The 21,407-nt window shown below is 45.6% G+C and overlaps 1 protein-coding gene across 5 annotated transcripts in view; it reads left to right on the top strand.

Annotated features, from left to right (window-relative positions):
• Positions 1-310: 310 nt before the first annotated feature.
• Positions 311-21,407, top strand: part of MKX (mohawk homeobox) — a 48,146-nt gene continuing 27,049 nt past the window's right edge. For 2 of the 5 annotated variants that reach the window (XM_065050676.1, XM_065050678.1), the window contains exons 1-5: positions 344-475; positions 688-934; positions 3,149-3,308; positions 10,078-10,231; positions 12,109-12,444. In XM_065050676.1, the coding sequence (XP_064906748.1) occupies positions 753-934; positions 3,149-3,308; positions 10,078-10,231; positions 12,109-12,444 (832 nt within the window). In that variant the 5' untranslated portion in view covers positions 344-475; positions 688-752. Of the gene's footprint in view, positions 521-687; positions 935-1,416; positions 1,501-3,148; positions 3,309-10,077; positions 10,232-12,108; positions 12,445-21,407 lie in introns of those variants that run through there. The other 3 variants (XM_065050679.1, XM_065050680.1, XM_065050677.1) reach the window with 3 other exon arrangements.

The following is a 21,407-nucleotide window of genomic DNA, read 5'->3' on the forward strand; positions in this document are numbered from 1 at the left end:
GCCTTCCCCCGGGAAGCCCCCCCCAGTGCACACCGGGGACTGACCAGCCGTGCACTGCCGTCCCCTCGGCTGCCCCTCGCCGGGCTCCGACCGCCTTTCTACGCACCGCCCCCCGACGCCGCGCTGCCCGGGCGGGGCCCCTGCCCTTGCCGGGGCTGCAGGACTCCCCTCGCCGGCGGTGCCCACCCCCCAAGGGGATGGGGAGTGGCGGTCCCGAAAGTGTGAGTGGCTGCCTGGCGGCTGAGCCTCCGGGCGCCGGCTCAGCGCATTTGGTGGTCGTTAAAAACAATTTGTTTCCCTCCCCGTTTGGGGAGGGGGAAGGGGAAAATCATTCCAGGGGAGGGGAAGGGCAAAGGGAAAAAAGAGGAGAGAGTGGGAGAGAGCAAGCGAGAGAGAAACACCAAACCCAACAGAAAACCCGCGCTCCGAACTATTGGGACACGGAGCGAGGAGCGTGGCGGAGGCTGGCGGCGAGGTGCGAGTGGGAGCGGGACGGGCCGCGGGAGCGGACCGGGCCTGGGTGAGGGGGCCGTGGGAGCGGGCCGGGCCGTGGGAGGGGCGGGCTGCCCCCCCCCGTGGGTGGGCAGGCGGCGCCCGGTGCCTCCGCGCTGCCCCCCCGCCGGTCTCGCCGGGCGGGTCTCGGCGGTTCGGCGCGGCTGCCCGGTGACCGCTGCCGCCTCCCCGCAGCGCAGAGCGAGCCCCCGCACCTCGGAGCCGGCGGCCAGCCCGACGGTGGCTCCCAGCTCCCCACCATGAACACCATCGTCTTCAGCAAGCTCAGCGGCCAGGTGCTTTTCGAGGAGGACGCCAAGGAGCGGGACCGGAGCGGCCGGCCCTACGTGGGGGTGGTGGAGGGGCCGCACCACGCCGAGGTGTTGCTGCCCGATAGCCCGTCCATCAAGGAGAGCCTCAGCCTGCGCAACCGGCGGACGGGGTATGCCGTGCACTAGTCTCCGCGCCGCGCACCGTCTCCGCGGGGCGGCCCGGCGTGCCGCTGCCGGCATTCCCGGCCGCCCCGTAGCCGGTTTGGGGTTGCGAGATGGGTTTCTAGATGTGCCGTCCCCCACGGCCCCGGGTCCATACTCTCTGGGACTTCATTCCACAGCACCGGTGGGAAGGTCCGGTAATAGGTGATGCAGAGGTGTCCGATTGGGCTGGAATGTGCCAGACAGAGCACTACTGTCCTGCGGTGCTTGATCCCCCGCTCTTTGCCTCCAAACGAAAACAAACCGGGGAAGCCTGGGCTTGTCGGTTTGGTCGGGCTCTTCACGTAATTAAAGACCCTCAAATAGAGACGCAACGCAGAACGTGTGAAACCTGGGATAGGGGGCGGCCGCTGGGCCGGCGCTCGCCGGCGGTGCCGGGGCAGCCGGTTCGGGGCCGGGACTGAGGCGGGCGGGTACTGCGCGTCCCCCAGCACTTGTTCCGCCGTCCCCGCTCGTTTGCAGGGCGCTGAGCGAACGGACGGGAAGGAGCTGCGATGTCGGTGCGTTCCTTGGGGTAGGATTTAAAACCGACTGGCGCGATGCCATTCAAGGGCTGGGCAGGGTGATGTTAGGGATCGGTTTTGCTGAAAAGGCGGCTGTGTCTAAGCCGTCTGCGAGTGATTTTTTTTGTGCTGGAACAGGTGAAATAGGAGGTGATGAGAGGACGTGTTAGCTCCGGCGGCTTGTCAGCCGTAGCTCGAACGGTTGAATTGACGAGCACAGACCAGACATTTCGGGTCAGCTTTGCGAAGTAAAGACTAAGGAGCACTGTCAGGAGGCACTGAAACCGAGAAAACCCGAGGAGCTGTTTCTGCTGCCGAATTTCCACCTTAACGATTGCATCAGCTCGTACTTTTAACGGCGGTGCTGGTTGGTAGGACGCAGGTTATGTTTCATCGAAATGTTACTAGCAGCCGATCGCGGCGGAGCTGGGTTGCCGAGGGAGCCCTGGACGGGGCAGCGCCCGCGGCCGCCCGCAACGGCACGACTCGGCAAGGCTCGGCCTGGCACAGCTCGGCGCGGCGGGGTGCGGCTCGGTACAGCCCGGTTCGGCACGGCCCGGTAGGGCGCGGCGTGGCCCCTTGGCGCCCCCTGCCGCCGCCCGGAGCCTCCGCGCAGCGCTGCCCGCCAGTCGCACCGCCGGCCCCAGCCCGCCTGTGGGTTTTCCTTCCGATTCCTCCGGTTTTATTCGCTCGCTTTTTATTTTACACCATTTTTTACAAAAGCACTTTTTTTTTTTTCCTTTTTTTTCAATGGGAGCTGCGTTTGGTTCCCCCCGGTTTCACCTTTTTTCCCCGCTGGGCGTGGGGCTTTGGGGGCTGCTTCGCGTCGCTGTCTGTGGCACTGGGGACCGGCACGCCTGCTCCCCTGGCAGCACTCGTTGCCGCCGGCTCCGCGCAAGGAAATCACCCGGGATGCTCGATGCCGCGGGTATCTCTGAATATGACTGGTTAAATAAATTCGGGCAGGGAGCAGTCCCAGTTGGCCCCAGGGGAGTCCACACCGCATCCCTGTTCTCCCGGCTGCGCCGCTCTGGGGTGTCCGGGGCCGTGCGAGGTGGGCCCTGACCCCTCTGGAAAGCCCCTCTGTAAACCCCCTCTGTAAACAGACCGAGCATACGCCTGGCAGATGCCGGGCACCGAAAGCATCGGGACACTCAAACCCCGCACCTGCGGAGCCCTGACCCCGCTGAAATCCCCGTGGTGGAGCCGCCCGGGCCCGCAGCATCATGAAGGCCAGCTCCCGGGACAGGCGAAGCCGGCCCCGAGCCCTCCCCTCTCGATCTGCTCCCCCAGACCCTCCACCGTAGAGTGTGGGGGAGCTGCGGACATCGCCTTCTCCCGAGCAGCCGGCCCGGGGCGAGCATTGCGGCCGTGGAAAGTCCCCCAGCGCCCAGCAGGGACGGGGCTCGGCTGCCCCCAGGCAGGGCGCACGCCCCCAGGCAGGGCCAGACCCTGGCGGGGCGCACCCCGGAGTCAGGGCAGCGCCCCCCGCAGCGGGCTTCCCCCGAGAAGGGTCCCCCCTCGGGCAGGGCGCACATCCCTGCGCACGTCCCGCGGCCGCGCAGGGGAGCTCGACGCCGGGGCCGGAGCCGGGGAGCGGGGGGCGGGCAGATGCTCACCGTCCCGGCTGCGGCCCTCAGCGTCCCTTCTCCGCGGCAGGGCGCGGCAGAGCGGCGGGAAGGTGCGGCACAAGCGGCAGGCGCTGCAAGACATGGCGCGTCCGCTCAAGCAGTGGCTCTACAAGCACCGCGACAACCCCTACCCCACCAAGACCGAGAAGATCCTCCTGGCCCTCGGTTCCCAGATGACCCTGGTGCAGGTAAGGGATCCTCCCCTACTCCCGCCGGCGGCAGCTGCTCTGGGGCGTTTCGTGGACGGGAGAGACAGTGACAGCATCAGCCAAAAGCCCCGCTGTGAGTTGAGCAAGAGGCAGCGCTGGGCTTCAGGGGAGGTATCAGTGCAGCCAGCAAGGCCAGGGGTCCTGGTGCCAGTCCTTCCCTCTGCCCTTCCCAGGGCTCCATCGCCAGCAGGACTGTATCCCCCAAAAAGGAATTTGCACATCTGGGGTTATCCAGTCTGGGGAAGTGATAAACGCAATTAGCAAAAGGTGTGTGTTTTCCCTCATAGGAAAAGAGGCCCTCATCCTTTCATCTCCTTCATAAATATAGTGGAAATATTTTTGCTTAGTCTTTAAAAATCTCCAGGTTAAAAAAAACAACCAACCAAACAGTAATGGCAGATTTCAGCACAGAATAGGAATTGTTGAGGAAGTTGTAGGGAGCTACTCTTCCCTTTTGAAAATATGCTAGAATAGAAACAGTTACATTGCTCTGATAATAATCATCACCTGTTGCACAGATGTTAGTGTTACCATACACACTGTGCAGCGGCTCAGCGTGCAGTGACTGTGCTTCACAGCCTTGCAGGAATTTTCGTGATAGTGTAATTAGACATGGGGAGTAATTGTTTTGCTTTCAGGTAAAAATCTCATCAAGTGACTGGCACTTGTGTTGCAGTAAGAGGTATAAAGTTGGCTACAAATGTTTATAAATCTTATTTCTTTGTTCTCTTTACCATCTGGCACTCAGTTGAAATACATGGTTAGATGCTGTTGGTTGCTGAGTGATGCTGTCTCAGGTCTGGATGCTGCAAAGATTTATGCATTGTGAATAATTTAATTTCCTTACTGCAAGCTACTGCTAGGTGCATAAAATGAAACACAGATGTTTGCAGGATCGGGTCCTCAGCGCTCTGTCTAACACATTATGTGTCACTTTGCAAAGGACATGAAAATATTAAACTGACATGAAGTATTAGAAAAAGGTGGTAATTCAGCATTATTTTTTTGAGTACTCCTTCAAAAAAGCCAGTGCTATGAACTTCAATCCTGGTAACAGCAAAATGGGAAACTTTTACACTTTAGTACCTCACTGTGAAGCTATTGCACTAGAAAAAAAACTGTAGCTTTGACAAAAATAATATTAATGTCTCAGAAAATGCCAGTTATAACTGGAAGATATAGTTAAAACAACTTCTCTTGCTTTTAAAAAATATACATGAAATGTTTGCTCAGACTTTTAAAAATATGATTACATAAACACTATCCATTCAATGCCACAATTCAACAGGAGTATTTTATTGGACTATGGCTTTCAGAATATTTCTGTATTTTTACTTGAGATTTAAAGCATATATCCAGAAGACACGTTGTGAAGTCTGTCACATTAATGACTTCTTGAGGAGTTCTTCTCCCATTCTTTTATAAATGCCATGGAATTGACAGACAAGGAAAAAAAAAAAAAGTAGGTTTTTGTAGTATCTCTCTCATGGCAGCTTTGATAAGTCCTGATGGGGATATGCTGTGTTAACCTCTGTAAAAGCATCAAGTAAGCCATGGCCACTACTCCACAGAGTTTTACAATCTACGTAAGGTGTAGAATAAAATTAAAAAGAACCATTGTGGGGTACATTTTTCTCTGTTAGATCCCCATGACTCCGGCGGATTTATGCTGAATCTGAATTCGACCAGCAGTATTTCTATGAACTGTAATATTTGAAAGAGCTATGCAAACCAGCACATCTATTTTCATTTACAGAAGCACACCATCAAAAAGAAACCCCAGATGTTTCTTTCATCATTTGGGTGCAATGCTCTTTTAATCCAGGAATACAATAGCATCTGTACAAGAGGTAAATACATATGTCTGGCACCAGCAGTAATTCTTCAGCCTGGAAGAACTAAACAATGCACGCCCCAGATCTATTTTTCAGATGCCCAGAAAGAACAAGACTGTAATCCAGATCAAAATTCTTGTTCCCTCAGCATGAGAGAGAAAGCGCCAGGCTGTGATCTCAGTCACGCTGGGTACACCTGCAGTAGCTTCCCTGGAGGCTGCACTCTTTGGGCTGAGTGGTGTAACCATGAGCGGGTTTGGGACTGGGCTTTGGTATCTGTTGGAAAGCTTTGCTTCTGTCCCAGGATGAGCACTTTGCAAAAGCATCAACCAGGGTCTCTTGTGATTGCTTTTCTAATCTAGTAACACCAGACATCATTGGGGAACCAGGAATCGGTGTGTGATGTTTTTTCTGGCTTACATGCCCTCATGTTTTCTGTCCTCTCTCAGATTTCCTACTCCTCTTCCATTTCTCGGTGCTGTCCTGCAGAGTTCACTCTTGGTGGGAACACACACTTCCCCCGACAGCTTTCCACTCCTGTGGAGGCTGTTGTCTGCTGACATCTATTACCTCTTCCCAGCATCCCTCGTGTGCTGACACCTTGTCGTTGGAAGCCCGAGGGAGGACAAAAGATACTGTTGAAAATCCCTTTGAGTTTCCGCCAAATGCTGTTTAGGGAATTAATGGTTGGGGTTTGTTTTTCACCTGACCGCTTGTCTTGGAAAAGGTCTTCAGCAGCAGCCTGGAAGATGACGTTGTCACAGTAATATTGATAATATAGCTGTAAATCTTCTCCTTGTGCTTTACTTTTGCCTAATGAAACTTATTCCAGTATGTGCCATCTATCCAAAGGAACTTTTGCAGGACTATGGCGTGTATAAAACTGATCCTTCTGTGAGACACGGAGGTGAGCATCCAGCCCTGTTTTCTACTGTTATTATTAGGACAGTATCTGTATGTCAGATCTTCCACAATTTTATTTTTATTAGTTTTGCTGTCACCTAGTTGGCTGATTTTTATTTACCTCACTATTACTTTGGCTTAGCTGCCTGTGCTGGGGTGTAGTGGGACAGCAGGGGGCTGTTCAAGCTGTGTGTCTGACAGTGCTGCAGAAGGGAAGTCAAACTCTTTTGAGAAGGTAGGATTTCACAGGAATCATAAATCATCTTTTTTCTTAAGAAGTAGTAACAAAACCTGGAGCAAATTCTGGGTTGCCTTGTTCCTGAGCAGGCCAACAAGGTCTTCGGGAGTCCTCAAGGCGAATGTTATTGCAGCTTTCAGTGCAACAGTCCAAAGTTTTCTACTTCCCTAACTGCCAAAGCAGGAAACCAAAAAAGCAATATAGTTTGAAAAGGCATTTTATGTTTTACTCCAATTAGATTCCAATTTAGAATCCACTAATTTATCCTATTAATATGCTACATTTTCATTTGTATTATTACCGCAGTGCTTGATTTATTTTATTTTAAATTTTGGTTTAGATGTTCTTGTGAAATAAAAGAAGTGGCTGTATATTCCTTCCAGAAAGAAATATGAATGGCCATATTGTTGCAGAGAAGTTTTTTGCAATACTAGGATTAATATATTGGTCATGTGCTGCTATGGATTTAATAGTATTCAGATACATAAAGGCATATCTGGATTACTGGAGGAGGAGAATCCCTTGATTTCTGTTCCCTTTCTGAAACTTTGGCTGCTCTTAAGCAGCGAAGCAGAACAAATTACAATAAAATTGAAGAGTTCTTTCAGAAGCCAAGCAAGAGGGTCAATATTTCATTATGCCGATCTAAGTACCTGATGCTCTTTGGGAATGACTGAGCTGCTGTAAAATATGAATGCTGGAAAGCTGGAAATCTATTATCATTCTCCTTGGGTTTTGTCTTTTACTTCTTGAAGAACTGCATGATGGTTACTTTATAAGAATAGGACTTTCATCATGCATTTTTTCAAGATACCTAGATCTCTGTGAGGTTTCTCAAACAAGGATTTTCCCACTGGCTTGTATGTATATAATTGTTTTGGGTTTTTTATTATTTTTGGAGGTCACAGTAGTGTAACTTGGGATCGTGATGAAGGATGGATGGCTTTTAGCAGCTTTGGTTGTTTCTTTTTGTAACAGCTTAAGTGTGGTGCAAACAGGCATTTGTAGTGAGTAGGCGCATGACTTTATAAAGACCCCATGGATACACAAGGCAACATTTGGGGCTGGTTGAAATTAGTGACAAATTTGTCATTGGCTTTAAAGAGCCAGGACGTTCCTGCCAGAACCCTGGCGGTGGCTGGAGTTCGGCTGAGCGTGCAGTCTGGTGCAGCCTGTGGCCATGAAGCCTCTTCCAGCCCACACACCTGGAGGTTGTCCAGGGCTGGAGAGTGGGAGATGTGTTCAACCTCTTCGTGTCTTAGAGATCAGGACTTTCCAGCAACATACACCAGTGTCCAAGAGCAGGAAAGCAGCCTGACATATCACGCTATAGATCTAGCCTAGAAATCTCTTCAGTGGATTTGCCTAAGTTTCCTCTGGCTTTAATGGATCTTGTTGTAACTGCATTTGTGACAAGAGTTTCTGGACTGAGTTTGCTGCTTTGTGCTTTAGCCGAAAGCTCCTCTCTTAAATGCTGACTTCAGGTTCTTGCTTAATGATCAAATACTACTGTTTCCTCCTCTCATAGCAGAAGACTTAAAATATGACTCATCTTTTCATATTGATATGCAGAAGGCAGAGCACTGGCATGGGAAGAATGAGCCCAAAATAAACCAAGAGTACCATGCAAAAATCACTCCTGCTAAATTTAATTGCTCTTATGTGTGAGTCACATTAATACTACCCTATCTTTCTTTTCTGTACATGGCACTTCACTGATGAAATATTTCAATATGTAATGAAATGGAGCATAATGAAATCTTTCTTGTGAGAGCTTGGAAAGTTGTTGGTTTTGTAAGGTGCTGCAGTAACTGCTATAATATTCAGTGGGACCCTGGACTGATCCATCTCTATCATTACATACTTGATTTCAGAGTTACACTAAATCATGCAGCAGCCAGGTGACTGCTGCTTCAGCTGAGCAGTCTGCAGTGAGTTTGCTTGCATTAGAAAGGGGATAGATTCCAGCCCACCTTTTCTGGTTTACTATAATGATTGCTGTGTCAACATGATCAATACAAACAAGTAGCTTGGAAGAGAATGAAAATTACTTACTCTTCTTTGCCAGCTATAGTTTTGGTCTTCTAACCAGTCATAGGAAACTACATGGTTCGTAAAGTTACGTGTTTGGCATATAAGCACTGATCTAGGGCTCACTGTGTTTTTGGTGGAACCCTGTTCCATGTAAATGTGATTTTAAGTAAAATCAAACTGACGGGCTTAAGGCGTCACTGCTAAATTCTGGATGGGACTCAGAATGGAAGTTTTGTTTTTTCTTTAAGCAGATAGTGTTTATTTTTCTCATAATCACCCTTGAAGAGATTATCGATTCAGAATAATTAGCCAAATATTTCCATGTGATTTAGACAATCTTAGCTACAATAGACAGGTGACAAAATCAGGGCCAAAATCCAACTCTGAGGTCTACAGTTTGACTCTCTGGTAGGTTGGGTAGCATGTATTGATAAACCATGTGTTAGCTTGCTTTGCAGGTTAATATTAATTAAATTGTACGATCATTCCTAGGTCAGACTATGGCTGCAAGTAGTCTCCAGGTTCCTCTGTGTGCACTTTCACAACACAAAGATGTGAGGGGTCTATAGACTCCCGGTATCCTTTCCATTCTCCTTTGCAAGTCATGCTACTCTGCCTCCTTCTTGCAGAGGTCACATCAAAACACACTTATTCCTGCAAGTAATAAATAGCATTTTTAAGACCTGATTTATCATTAAACAAATATTGTTAAGAGTGTAGGTACCTTGCCTCCGCTCATGCTCTAGTAAGGTTATGATAAGGTCACTCTGTCAGTATGAGTATTTCCTATTTTATATATTTTCAAGTTACAACAGAATCAAGGCCAGCATTTTCTCAGGTATGCTTTTGTGCAAAGTCACTGCAAGTACACGCATCCCATTTGGTGGTTTGATTAGCACTGCTGTCACAGAAGACTATAATGTGCACTTTTGCTTGTTTGGTGCCTAAGGCCCTGTGAAATCCTTGTGGTTGAGCCTGACTTTGGGGTGACCCCGTATGCTAGAAGGGTGCTAACATGTATCTGTTTCACAATGTCAAACTCCAGAAAATGCTCTGCAGCTGAGAAGAAAGACAAGCCAGTCTATTGTTCAGTAGTCATCTTGTGAGGAATCTGCATCCTCATTGTTTTTTAGGGTTTCCACAACAGAAAGAGTTCATTAAAGCTGCTGCTTTGTAGAGCAAATGGCTGATTTCTGCAGTGACTCAAAGTATGTTGTATTCTGTGTATTCTGTGTAAGACTTTCTTGATACCCATAACCTGTCAGAGTTAGAGTACTGATAAAGCACGAGGGACAATTTGGGCTTTTATGGAACCAAATTCAGAATGGGTTTCCTGTTCAACAACCTTATTATAGCCTACAGAAATGTCAAAGCAAAATTACCAAACATTAGCTATCAGTTTTAATTTAGGATGTTATTAATATATTGAAGGTTAATATTGAAAGTTCAGTGCATTATCTTCGAATTAAAAAAAAAAAAAAAAGAAAGGTTAGTATAAAATGAGTCTTTTGGGACACCTTAATTAAAACCTTGTTAATAATGACGGTTTGCTAGCACTGGTGAAGTGTGGGAAGCCTGAACCTGCCTTTTGTCTGAGGTTCCTGCTCTGCTCAGTGATAGTTTCATGGACTCCTGGTAATGCTTCCCTCGTTTGCCCTTTTCTCATGAAAACTCTGTGCATTAGATTTGTTTGTCTGCATCATTTTCAAGGGAAACTAACCCATTCATTTTTGTGCAGGTATCAAACTGGTTTGCCAATGCAAGGCGTCGCCTGAAGAATACTGTCAGGCAACCAGATCTTAGCTGGGCTTTACGAATAAAACTGTACAACAAATATGTTCAAGGAAATGCTGAACGACTCAGTGTGAGCAGCGATGACTCATGCTCTGAAGGTTTGTTGATGCTCTTTTTATCAGTTTTCAACTGATTAAGATATATTTTGAAAGTATCAGATACCCTGAGTTAGCTCTGATTTCTCACAAAACACTCTCAGTGGATCTGCCTTTGCTTTTTGTGAATTAGGTGCCATTTCTGGCCCCCCACTACTATGCAACCTTGCAAAGTGGGATTGTGTAGGTTAATCGGGGTGACAGTCTGGCTGCATGTTATTTGCCTGTTTCGTATAGCATTGTTATTAGAAAGATAATTGTTAGTTCATTCATTTCTACAAGCTTGTTCCTTAATCTGCATTAAAGGAAAAAACTGATTACATTTGTTGGTCTAAAGAAACGAGAAATCTCTTCACTGTTATTTTCTGTGATGGAAGGGTTATAGCAATATTACCTCATTAACAAGAGAATCTGATTAACTTGAGCAGGGCTTATTTAAGTTGAACTGAATATTACTGTTACTTATTTTATGTCATCAGTGACTTGGATGAGGGAATAGAGTGCACTATCAGCAAGTTTGCTGATGACACCAAACTGGGAGGAGTGGCTGACACACCAGAAGGCTGTGCTGCCATCCGGCGAGACCTGGACAGGCTGGAGAGTTGAGCGGGGAAAAATTTGATGAAATATAACAAGGGAAAGTGTACAGTCTTACATGTGGGTAGGAACAACCCCAGGTTCCACTATAGGTTGAGGAACAACTAGAGAGCAGCGTAGGATAAAGGGACCTGGGGGTCCTGGTGGACAGCAGGATGACCATGAGCCAGCACTGTGCCCTTGTGGCCAGGAAGGCCAATGGCATCCTGGGGCGTATTAGAAGGGGGGTGGTTAGTAGGTCGAGAGAGAGGTTCTCCTCCCCCTCTACTCTGCCCTGGTGAGACCACATCTGGAATATTGTGTCCAGTTCTGGGCCCCTCAGTTCAAGAAGGACAGGGAACTGCTGAAGAGAGTCCAACAAAGGGCAACGAAGATGATTAAGGGAGTGGAGCATCTCCCTTATGGGGAAAGGCTGAGGGAGCTGGGTCTCTAGTTTGGAGGAGACTGAGGGGTGACCTTATTAATGTTTACAAATATATAAAGTGTGAGTGTCACGAGGATGGAGCCAGGCTCTTCTCGGTGACAACCAACAGTAGGACAAGGGGTAATGGGTTCAAACTGGAACACAAGAGGTTCCACTTAAATTTGAGAAGAAACTTCTTCACGGTGAGGGTGACAGACCACTGGAACAGGCTGCCCAGGGAGGTTGTGGAGTCTCCTTCTCTGGAGACATTCAAAACCTGCCTGGACACATTCCTGTGTAGCCTCATCTAGGTGTTCCTGCTCCGGCAGGGGGATTGGACTAGATGGTCTTTTGAGGTCCCTTCTAATCCCTAACATTCTGTGATTCTGTGATGTATTTTACAAGACAATGTTTTCCTTAAAATGTGCACTGAAATTCTCTTTCTTATCCAAATTAACAGATGCAGGAATTTTTTAAGTAGCACCCTATACTTTTTAATAGAATATTTGTATTAATTGTGTCTGCGGGTACTTTGGTTAATCCATTGTGACATGGAGATACATTGGCAGGAAAAAATACTACAGAACATTGTCAGAAATCTGTATGTGAATTTTTGGAAGATTATGTTTCTCTTTTGGAAGATTATGCTCTCAGTTTCAATTATCTTTGTTCCAATTTCTGTTTGTACTCACATTTATTTGGTATACACTTCCCTTTAAAAGATTGGTTGCAGGACAATTAAATAATTGTCTAATTCTGAAGTATAAAGTTATTGTCTAGTTTTCATTATATTTATAGCAATTTAAAACGTGTAGAGAAGTCCTTTTCTTAACTATTAGGTATTCGATGTATTACTGTATCTTTGTTCTTTTGTTTTCAGATGGAGAAAATCCTCCAAGAAACCATATGAATGAAGGGGGATATAACAAACCAGTTCATCATACTGTGATTAAAACTGAAAGTTCAGTAATAAAAACAGGAGTAAGACCAGAAACAAGTGCCAATGAGGATTACGTGTCACCCCCCAAATACAAAAGCAGCTTATTGAATCGTTACCTAAATGACTCATTGAGACATGTCATGGCTACTAACGCAGCTATGATGGAAAAAACAAGGCAAAGGAATCACTCTGGTTCATTTAGTTCCAATGAATTTGAGGAAGAATTGGTGTCTCCGTCATCATCAGAGACAGAGGGCAATTTTGTCTACCGGACAGGTAAGGGATTCCTTCTGCATCATTTCTAATACAGCCAGATCTTGTGGATGGTGTCACCTGGGATAAGTGTCACCTGACTGTGCCTTTTATGAGGGTTGGTAACTCCTACCTGTCCTCTTGTATGAGAGTAGATCACTCCTGTCCATCCTCTCACATGGGAGTGAATAACTCCTGTCCATCCTTTCATTCACTGGAGAAGTTGTACCTGCAGTATTGGAGTTAAATGCTGTTATTAACCACTAATGAAGCTCGTTTTCTTTTTGAATGGAGCTATGGGGATGATTTTTGCAATTACACTTACGAGCTGGTTTTGTCAGCACTAAGACAAGCCTAAAGAAGGAGAAGAATCAAGAGCATTCTATTATGACAAGGGGGGACTAGGGGAGGACTAAAGTACCCCATGGCCCCAGCTGGGAGTAAGAGAAGGGCTTTGAAATTTTGAGGTGCCAGTTTGTGGCACTTACATGAGCCACATGTCCCAGAATGGAGTGCACATGAACAACTTCCCCTGTTGTACAGCATATTTTCTGTCCTCAGAGTGCCTTCTCCACAGAGTGGCCCTTTGGTGCGTCTCTTTAAAAACACATGGGTTAGTTTAGATAATTTTCTGCCTCACTGTCCAGACACAGCGCACTGAGCTAAGGGGCCACAGACTTGGCTATTAAATATCTTGACTTAATGTTTTTCTAAGGGTTACAAATAATTTATTATTTTTGTCTTCTCAATAAAAAAATAAAAGTGTGATTTATATCATTCACTGTGTTACCAGTCAGAGGAGGGCATGTGGGACTGCCTGGTTTGTGCCAGTAAATTGCTGTAAATCAGAGCAAGATCAGGACTTGCTCAGGTCCCTGTGGGGCAGGGGGTGCTGGAAAGCTTCTCTTGTGAAGCTTGTTCTGTATGTCTTTGGGGGTGTAAGGCAAAGGCTGTCCCCTTGTCTTAGAAACAACTGAAGTTTCGCATCCCCAGCTCTGGAGGTCTTTGCTAGCATCTCAGGGTTTCCACCCATCACAGCAGCTCCATCACATTGTCCCAGGGCCGTTTTGGGGGGGTTATTCTGCCAGGGACCACCTTGTGGGCAACATCGTGTTTGGGATGGCTGGATATTGCTGAAAAGTACTGGAGGGCTTTGCACTAAAGTTGATATAGATTTAGATGTTGTACTAGGTTCCCCTTGGCTTCCCTTTCAGGCAGGTTCAGGTGCCTCTCGCCCCTGCAGCCTCTCAAGTTTGTAGCTTTTGCTCTCTCTTTCCTGGCACATTTCAGGTGATTTTTTTGTCCCTATGGTGGGGCCACAAGAATTTCAGGAGGCAGAATGCTCTGGTGGAGGTGGGAGAACATTGGTGCATGCATGTTGTCAGGGGATGACTGAGGGGGCAGTGGGGACTGCGTAAAGAAACAGGATCTTGTTGGGAGCAAGAATAGTGCAGGCACAATTAATAAGTTTCAAAATTAACTCTATTTATTTAGCGCTTTTTTTTTTCCAACATACCGAGTGCATTTGGTCTGCATTATGGGCATATTGTCTGCCAAGTTTTATTTTTAAGTGAAAAGTAACTCAAGAAAAGATGCAGCAGCTCAGATATGTAAACTTCTGTTTTTCTATACTTTTATACCATAGCTTAAAAATGGACACAATTACTTTTTAAAAAGTGTAATAAATGTGCTACTAGATTAAGTTCTCCTTGCCAAGTTTCAAGCTGCACTGAAAAAAAAACGGTCTTTAATGAGAAGGCTGAGACAGGCACACTGTAACTGCATGAGCTGACAGCCTGGGCTGGAATGACTAAAAACCAGTACATTTGTCCTTGAAGTTCATAACTGACATTCCTGGGACTACTTTTGAGATCATATTGAAGTCAGTTTTTAAATATCTTTGTTAACAGTTTAAAGTGCTGTGGCCTTTGATGAGAATGCACCAGATGGTCTCAGGATATAGTTTTATTCTTTTTTACTCTTCAAAAGCAGACAAGCAGTTGCCTACTGATAAAAAGATCATGTGCACACAGTATATTATTTGGTGTATTCTTCCTCTGTATGTGTGCACATTCAGGAAATAATAGGTACAAATAGGTTTTTTTCAGCTGCAAGATTAGAGTCACATTAATGGTTTTCTAGTGATATTGTAACATGCAGGAATTGAGCCCTTCATGAACAAAGCAGATATTTTGAAGTTATCATCTATTCATGAAACCTATTTACAAATAGATGAGACTGTCCAAATTATTGTTCGATAGGAAGAGATAAATAAGGGCATTTTAATTTTTTATGTCTTTTCTCTCTAATTTCAACATCTGGCATGGTAGTTCTCAGTGCTGTCATGTAGTAGACCTGTATCTGTGTTCTCAGAAATAGCTGCAATCTCTTTTGCTAAGCAAAATAAAAGGATATAGCTCACTGTACCACTCATACCCTCTTGAAAGCATCAAGTGTATTTTTAAGTGAGATATTCCTATTTATAGGGAGCTCCCCACCATAGTTTTTCTGTTAAGTGAAACAGCTAATTTTTAATCCAAAGCAGTTGAAACAGAATTATGAAGTCCCTACTAGGTATTTTAGTTGATGAAGACATTTTGAGCAGTATGTCAAAAAGCACAGAGTAAAAACTGATTGACACTTCACTTTTGAGAAATGTTTGGCAAGGTTGCTGTGCTTCTAAGAGCAAGCAGTCATTGGTGTTGAGGCTAATTCTTTATTGTGTTTCCCTGGACAAGCAACTTTTCATAGCAGATCATGAGTAGACATCTTACTCACTGCATCTGGTTCGTGTTTTGGGCTGCTCCCTGATTGTAGGTGCATCAGTGTGTCTGAGCGACTTTGCTCTCCCATTGCCCAGGCTCAGTGCGGTCATGTGCGTCTCAACAGTCTGCGCCAAATTAACAGGGTACGAGTGCAGCGTCCAACGACAAAACCAAGAAGTTGCAGTTTAAAGTTTATAAGGAAAACGGGTTGTACAGTTTCCCATTTCGGTCATTAACATGCTTATAAACACGGGACCATATGCTGCTCTTGCTTCATGCAACTGGGAAATCCCACGTAGAGATCAAGGGCAGGCTATAGAACCAGCGACCGGTTGCTTTTTAGCTCTGTGGGGTTATTGTGAGCTCTTGGGCAGCGGCCGTAGTGCTGGGGTGGGAGCAGCAAACCCCGAGCCGGGTCCCTCGCAGATGCGGTGCCTGCGCTGCCGCCTCCCCAGCCGCTCTGTCCCGCTCTGGTCGGGTGGCCGGGGATCTGGGGACCCGCCTTGGGAGAACGGAGCAGCCGGGAAAAAGTGCAGCGGTGCTCGGGTATGTCACGTATGTAAGCGTTTCTGCCGTAAGCTAATATGCTTATGTATATAACATGAATGTGTTCACTTAAGGCAGAAAATTTCGGTTTGGATTAATCCTAGTTCAGGTATAATATATAAACATATATAATTTGTCAAATATGTTTCTTAAACTGACCACTGAAAGGCTTGGTTCAGTGTTTTTGTTTAGTTAAAAATCCACGTTGGAGAACAAGTTTTCATTAACTCCTTGGCATGCTGTCATTCACAGCAGGTTAGCCCTGTGACAGGGATAACTAAAACCAGACTTGCCTATCTGTATTTGTTGTACAAACGCACGCAGAAACAACAGTATGACTGCAGCAAGTGCTCCAGAAATCTGTAAGGAAAAGATGAAATAATGTTTATAGTGAGGCTGAATGTAAATCTAAAGCGGCAATGTCAGTCTTTGGTTTAGGGATCACTAAACCGCTGACTTTGTAATCACGCTGCACTGCTCGGCGAGTACCCTGTCGGCAGTTACCTGCAGAAACAAAATGTTCTGCATCGTTACACTGCAAGGAAATGAAAAATCCCAGCTTTCTGGGATATCCCTGTCTGGTGAGCTGCGTTTGGTGGATGCAAGGAAAAATTAAAATGAGAGAGAGATGAAATAGCAATAGAGGGAGTTTTCTAACTTTTTTAAATGTAGGCAGATTTTCATTGATTTCACTTTCTGTGTTGCTTAGCACAGTAGAAAAGCCAGAACAGATAAAAATAGTGAGGAAACTAAAGACTTGCAAGCCAAGAAAGGAGGGTGGCTTTTAAAAAAACTCTTGAATGACTCGAATTGATTTTTGAAGATGTTTGATCTCTATTTTTAGATGTTTATATTCAGGAGCGTATTGGGTTTCTGACGTTTTCATTACTGCTGCCTTTTTCTTTCCTCTCGCCTTCCTTTCTTTCATTTGAAGGCTGCAAAGTTTGTGATTTATAAAGCATGATCCTGTTACGTTTACTGCAGCACACAGAGCACCTCTGGTGAGACCCTCAGCACGCTGCAGGATCAGGCCCACATTCCTACACAGCACTTATGTGGAAGGGTATAGCCATGCACATAAGTACTGTATAGAGACACACGCAAGCTGCAGAACAGTGCTGTGATTTTGTGTGGTCCGTGCCAACTTTTCCTCGCAATTTAACATTTTTAGAAATTAACATGTAATTTAAAAATGAGCTATAAAATTTAAAAGCATAATATGAACACAATGAAACCTGTTTTCAGAAACAACTCAAGGGACCTGCAAAAACTGCTAGCACCAGTGACTTCTGCAGGTTTGATCTAAACTGTACTGGAGGCCTTGGGAATACTTTAAAATAAATGGTAACCTGGGAGAGCTGAAGGAGGTCCTTGTTGCAGATCCTAATGTCATCCAGAAGTGAAATGGAAAAGGGGAATGTCAAGTACAGTATTAAATGCACACAGCAGCATAACTGCAATTTGAAGGTTACACAGCTAAGATCGTATTTCTGCAGGAATTTTATTATTACATGACCCGATTCATCAACACTGAAATAGCATGGAACTGAGAGTTGAGGATTGCATTTAATTTACTGTTCCGTTGTTTTTTTTTCTAAAGAAAGATTAAAAGGAAACGGCTTTACTACAGGGACAGTGTCAGGTTTAATATACCAGATGTGATAGCCCAAACTTGAGAATTTTAAAGATCCTGCCCATTCCCTGCAAGTTAAGCTGTTTGTTCACTCTCTGCATTTCTTTCAGTTTGAACAGCAAAAATCAAATAAGCTCTTTTTTCTTTCTAATTCCCTTCAGTTTCTCAGTTTCTCAGTGTTTGAGCTGCAAGTAGAATGGGTTGGGATTATTTCCTCATGACCCTGAAAAATGGTGCTTCATCAAAACGGAATCTTTTTTTTTTTGTGGAAAGGTAGCAGTTTCAACCAGAAAGTGTCTCAGGTGCGGGAACAGAGGAGGAGAGTGCTGGGGGCACTGGGACCATCGGTGGCACCAAAGGCAGAGCACCCGCCAGCAGGAGAACCTGCACTCCTGGCAGTGCTGGCTCTTCTGAGCCATTTCTCTCCACTCCCTGCTTTTAATAGACAGTTTTTTTGGGAAAAGGGAGCACATGTTTTCTCGCAAGTGCTGGGTGCAAACACTGTGCATCCTTGTTTTATCTGTTTGTTTTCAGATGCAAATGGGTATGAATATTTTGGGCCTTTTTTGTTGGTTTTTTTGGACTCAAAATGTTAAAGATTCTGGAGACTGGGCTGTGGGTGGGTCAGCTGAGCTTCTAATTGCAGTGTATTATGTGAATACAATTTGGGTGTAATTGCTGCGGAGACCCCACAGGGCAGAGGAGGTGCATGTGCACCTCTTCTGGTTCTGCTTCTGTTGGTGTCACGGCAAATTTTCCACGTACTCCAGTAAAAACTGGCTCGAGACTGTTGTTTGGCTGCAGAGGATTTTCTTCAAGTCAGTTTGCTTCAGGGCAGCACGTCTCATGACTCCTGACAGCTTTATCATCGCAGAGAATGAGATGTTCTTGCATGAATGATTTGAAATGGAAAAGATGACAACATCTGACCAAAAAATCAGACAGACCAAAAAAATTCAGGGGATGAGCCATGTTTCCATGGCCGCAGGTTGCTGCTGCCCGTGCCGGTACAGCAACCCGCCTCTGTATCTCTGAGACCGTTAAAATTTCCCTAACGCAAATATTCGCAGCAGCGGCCAAAAAAGCAGCAGACCCCTGCGCTTGCCCAAGACCTCTCTCAGACACAGCAGGAAAAATGTATGGTGCTGTCACCAATTGCTAACAACTATATATTTTAATACTCCTTTTTAGAGTTAGCCAATGCTCCAGGCCCTAGTCAGGGCTGTTCCCTGGCAAGCCTTGGGCCTCCATCATTTAGTGGAGGTGTGTGCTCAAAGAGAAAGAAATATTTATCCCCATTTTCCCATTGTTCAAAACGTCTTCAGAATTATGCTTGGTCTTAAAACCTGGGACCAGCCCAAATGTGAATGTTTCAGGAAATTATGTGGATGGAAAAGCACATGATCGTAAATCAGACTGTTTTCTCGTTTTAGCAGTAGACTGCATGGCTAGTAATGAATATAATAGGGAAATTAGTAAGAAAATTAGCAGTTAATTTAAGGAGTATTTAAAGAGTGTGTGAAACTACAGCTTGGGAAAACTGATTTAGGGAAATGGATGTGATTGCTTCTCCTCTTCCACTGCCTGAGCAGGTTTTTCCCCAGTAGCCAAATTTCTGTGCAGATCTCTTACACCAGACATCAGGCTTCAATGCTGCCTTGCAGCATGTCAGCTGGCCTGCCTTTGCACCAATTCAGGGATGCTCAGCCTTGCAAACACCATCTGGCTGCAGCTACCGCCTCTGCGAGCAGCTGGGTGCTTTGCAAAGGCAGCACTACTCAAATGAGCAGGGCAGATAAGGAGGTGAGGTGACAGGAGCAGAGCAGCAGAAAGCCCTGGAAGCTGCAGGCTGGTGCAGCAGCCAGGGATGGAGTGGTGCAGCAGTGGGCAGGAGTACAGGTTTCTGTCCTGTGGGTTGTCCTCATAGCCTGGCTAAGGAACATGAAAAATATGGCACAATTTTAAAGAAGAAAGAGGGGAAAAGAGGAACAAAACACAAGACTGTTTGCAAAGACAGAAACACAGAAGTGTTTGTTATCAGCCCATCAGGACTGGCTTTGAAATCACACACTTTTTATATCACTGATTGGAAAGTGCTTTTGAGTGCAAAGCCATGGCTGGAGGCAGATCACCCTGCTGCTGGGTTGCGAGCAAGACTTGTGCAGGCTCCAACACTGCAATGTGCCCATTCTGCCCATTGAGGCTCACCTGGGTCTCCAGCCAGCTCAGCCCCTGCACCGAGACATCTGTCTGTGGCACCTGCGCGGAGAACAAACGTTACAGGGACAAAAACCGGTGGGTTATTTTTACGTGTGAAATCTATCATCTCCTTCACAAGGAACTGCTATCTTTGGTGACACTTAATAACACACTCATCTGTGTGCAATACAGCAAGAGGTGACCAGGAGGGGACGGGGTGCAGGAAAGTCAGGCGCAGACGGGGAGGGGGCGGTAGCAGTAGGGGGACGAGAGCTGGACTTTTCGCATTCTGGGCAGTAAATTTAAAGGCATGGTGAGCCCATAAAAATTTCACTTCTTTCTGGAAAAACATCTGAATTGAAACTTCATACATGGCGTGGGGTTCCTGTGTGTCCCGGCCTCCTTCCGCTGCTGGGGAGAAATAATGCGACTTTGGGTAATGTCCTGGTAGATTGTGCTTGTAGTGCGGACTGTCCCCCACGCAGTGTTACAGTGCTGCTGTTCATGTTGCTGTAGTTAAGGCTGTATCTGTGTTTCCATTAGGACCCTTTTAATCCACAAATTTATGACCCAGCTGTAAAAATTCAATCCAGACTGGAACTTGGCACGGGCAGCGTTCGTTCTCCCATCTGTGGAAGGGATTTAAGCAGGTACATCCCAGTAATAACCATCCGAGCTAGGCTTATAAATTTGCAGCATGATGACTGCTGAATAAAACTGTTAGCTTCTCAGTGTTCCCAGAGTTTGAAATTTTTTATGTCCATGGTGAGAGTAGTGCAAAGCAGCTTGTTTGTATTCAATCAATAATGTTTTGGGTTTTTCTGCATTTGCATTCACGCACAGAACATACCTTTTCCTTATCATGGCAATATTTTGATGTGAGTGGCAAACACTTGAAACTCTGCAGGGTCTTTCTCCAAAGGGGATTTGATCACTCCCAGGTAGCATCAGAAATTGTATTCACACTGATGTAAACAGTAGAATTTACCTATTGATTGTAATAGAAAAAAATAAGGAAATAAAAAGACCAGATTGTTTTCTTTTGAATGGGATTTTTGATTGGATTCTTCTTAAAATACCCTCAAAACTGATTCGGTAACAAATTGCAAAAATAGCTTTAGTGATCATCACTTCTTCCCATTTTATTTTTATTTTTTAAAACGCTACACTGAATGTGTCTGACCAGATAGACTAGTAATCTTATCTGATCCAGTAAATCCTATTTCCCTTTGCAGGTTTGTGGTTTTTGAAAGTAATTGTGTAACTTAAAAAAACTCCTTTATGTGTTTAACTGAAATTTTTTAGGTCATTTGTCCATAATGCGAATACCAGAAACATAATGATAAAAGCAGTTTAGTGAGACCAGACTTTTGATCTTCCATGTGTATTCACAGAGAAGCTTTAGGAGGAGGGAACTGGCACAATTTGAGCAGTGGATTGAAGGGGGAACCTGGAATCTCTATGTGGACTGATGTTTGTCTGTGGACGACTTTATACCCGACCGCTCGGAAAACTCCTTGATTGTACTGGGAAAATGTGGGGATCCAATGGGTATTGTTTGTGTATGAGACTTTGCCATCCTGATGGAAGAAGGCAGTGCTCATGAAAACACCTGGTCTGGAAAAATGTCCCTTCATCTGTGAAGTTCAGTTTCTAATTTCTAATTGTCGAGAAAGAGAGAAGCAGAGTTGAGTCTGTTTTATTTAATCCACTTCACTCCAAACTTTAAAATTTGAATATGAGATACAATGGGTAGATGTGGAAATTATCAGTGATACTAAAGACCATTTGAGGTCTTTTATGCTTTACAGCATTGAATTGGCATCAGATAGCCACGTAAAATT

This window comes from Columba livia, chromosome 2, assembly GCF_036013475.1.
Source record: "Columba livia isolate bColLiv1 breed racing homer chromosome 2, bColLiv1.pat.W.v2, whole genome shotgun sequence".
NCBI classification, from domain to species: Eukaryota; Metazoa; Chordata; class Aves; order Columbiformes; family Columbidae; genus Columba; species Columba livia.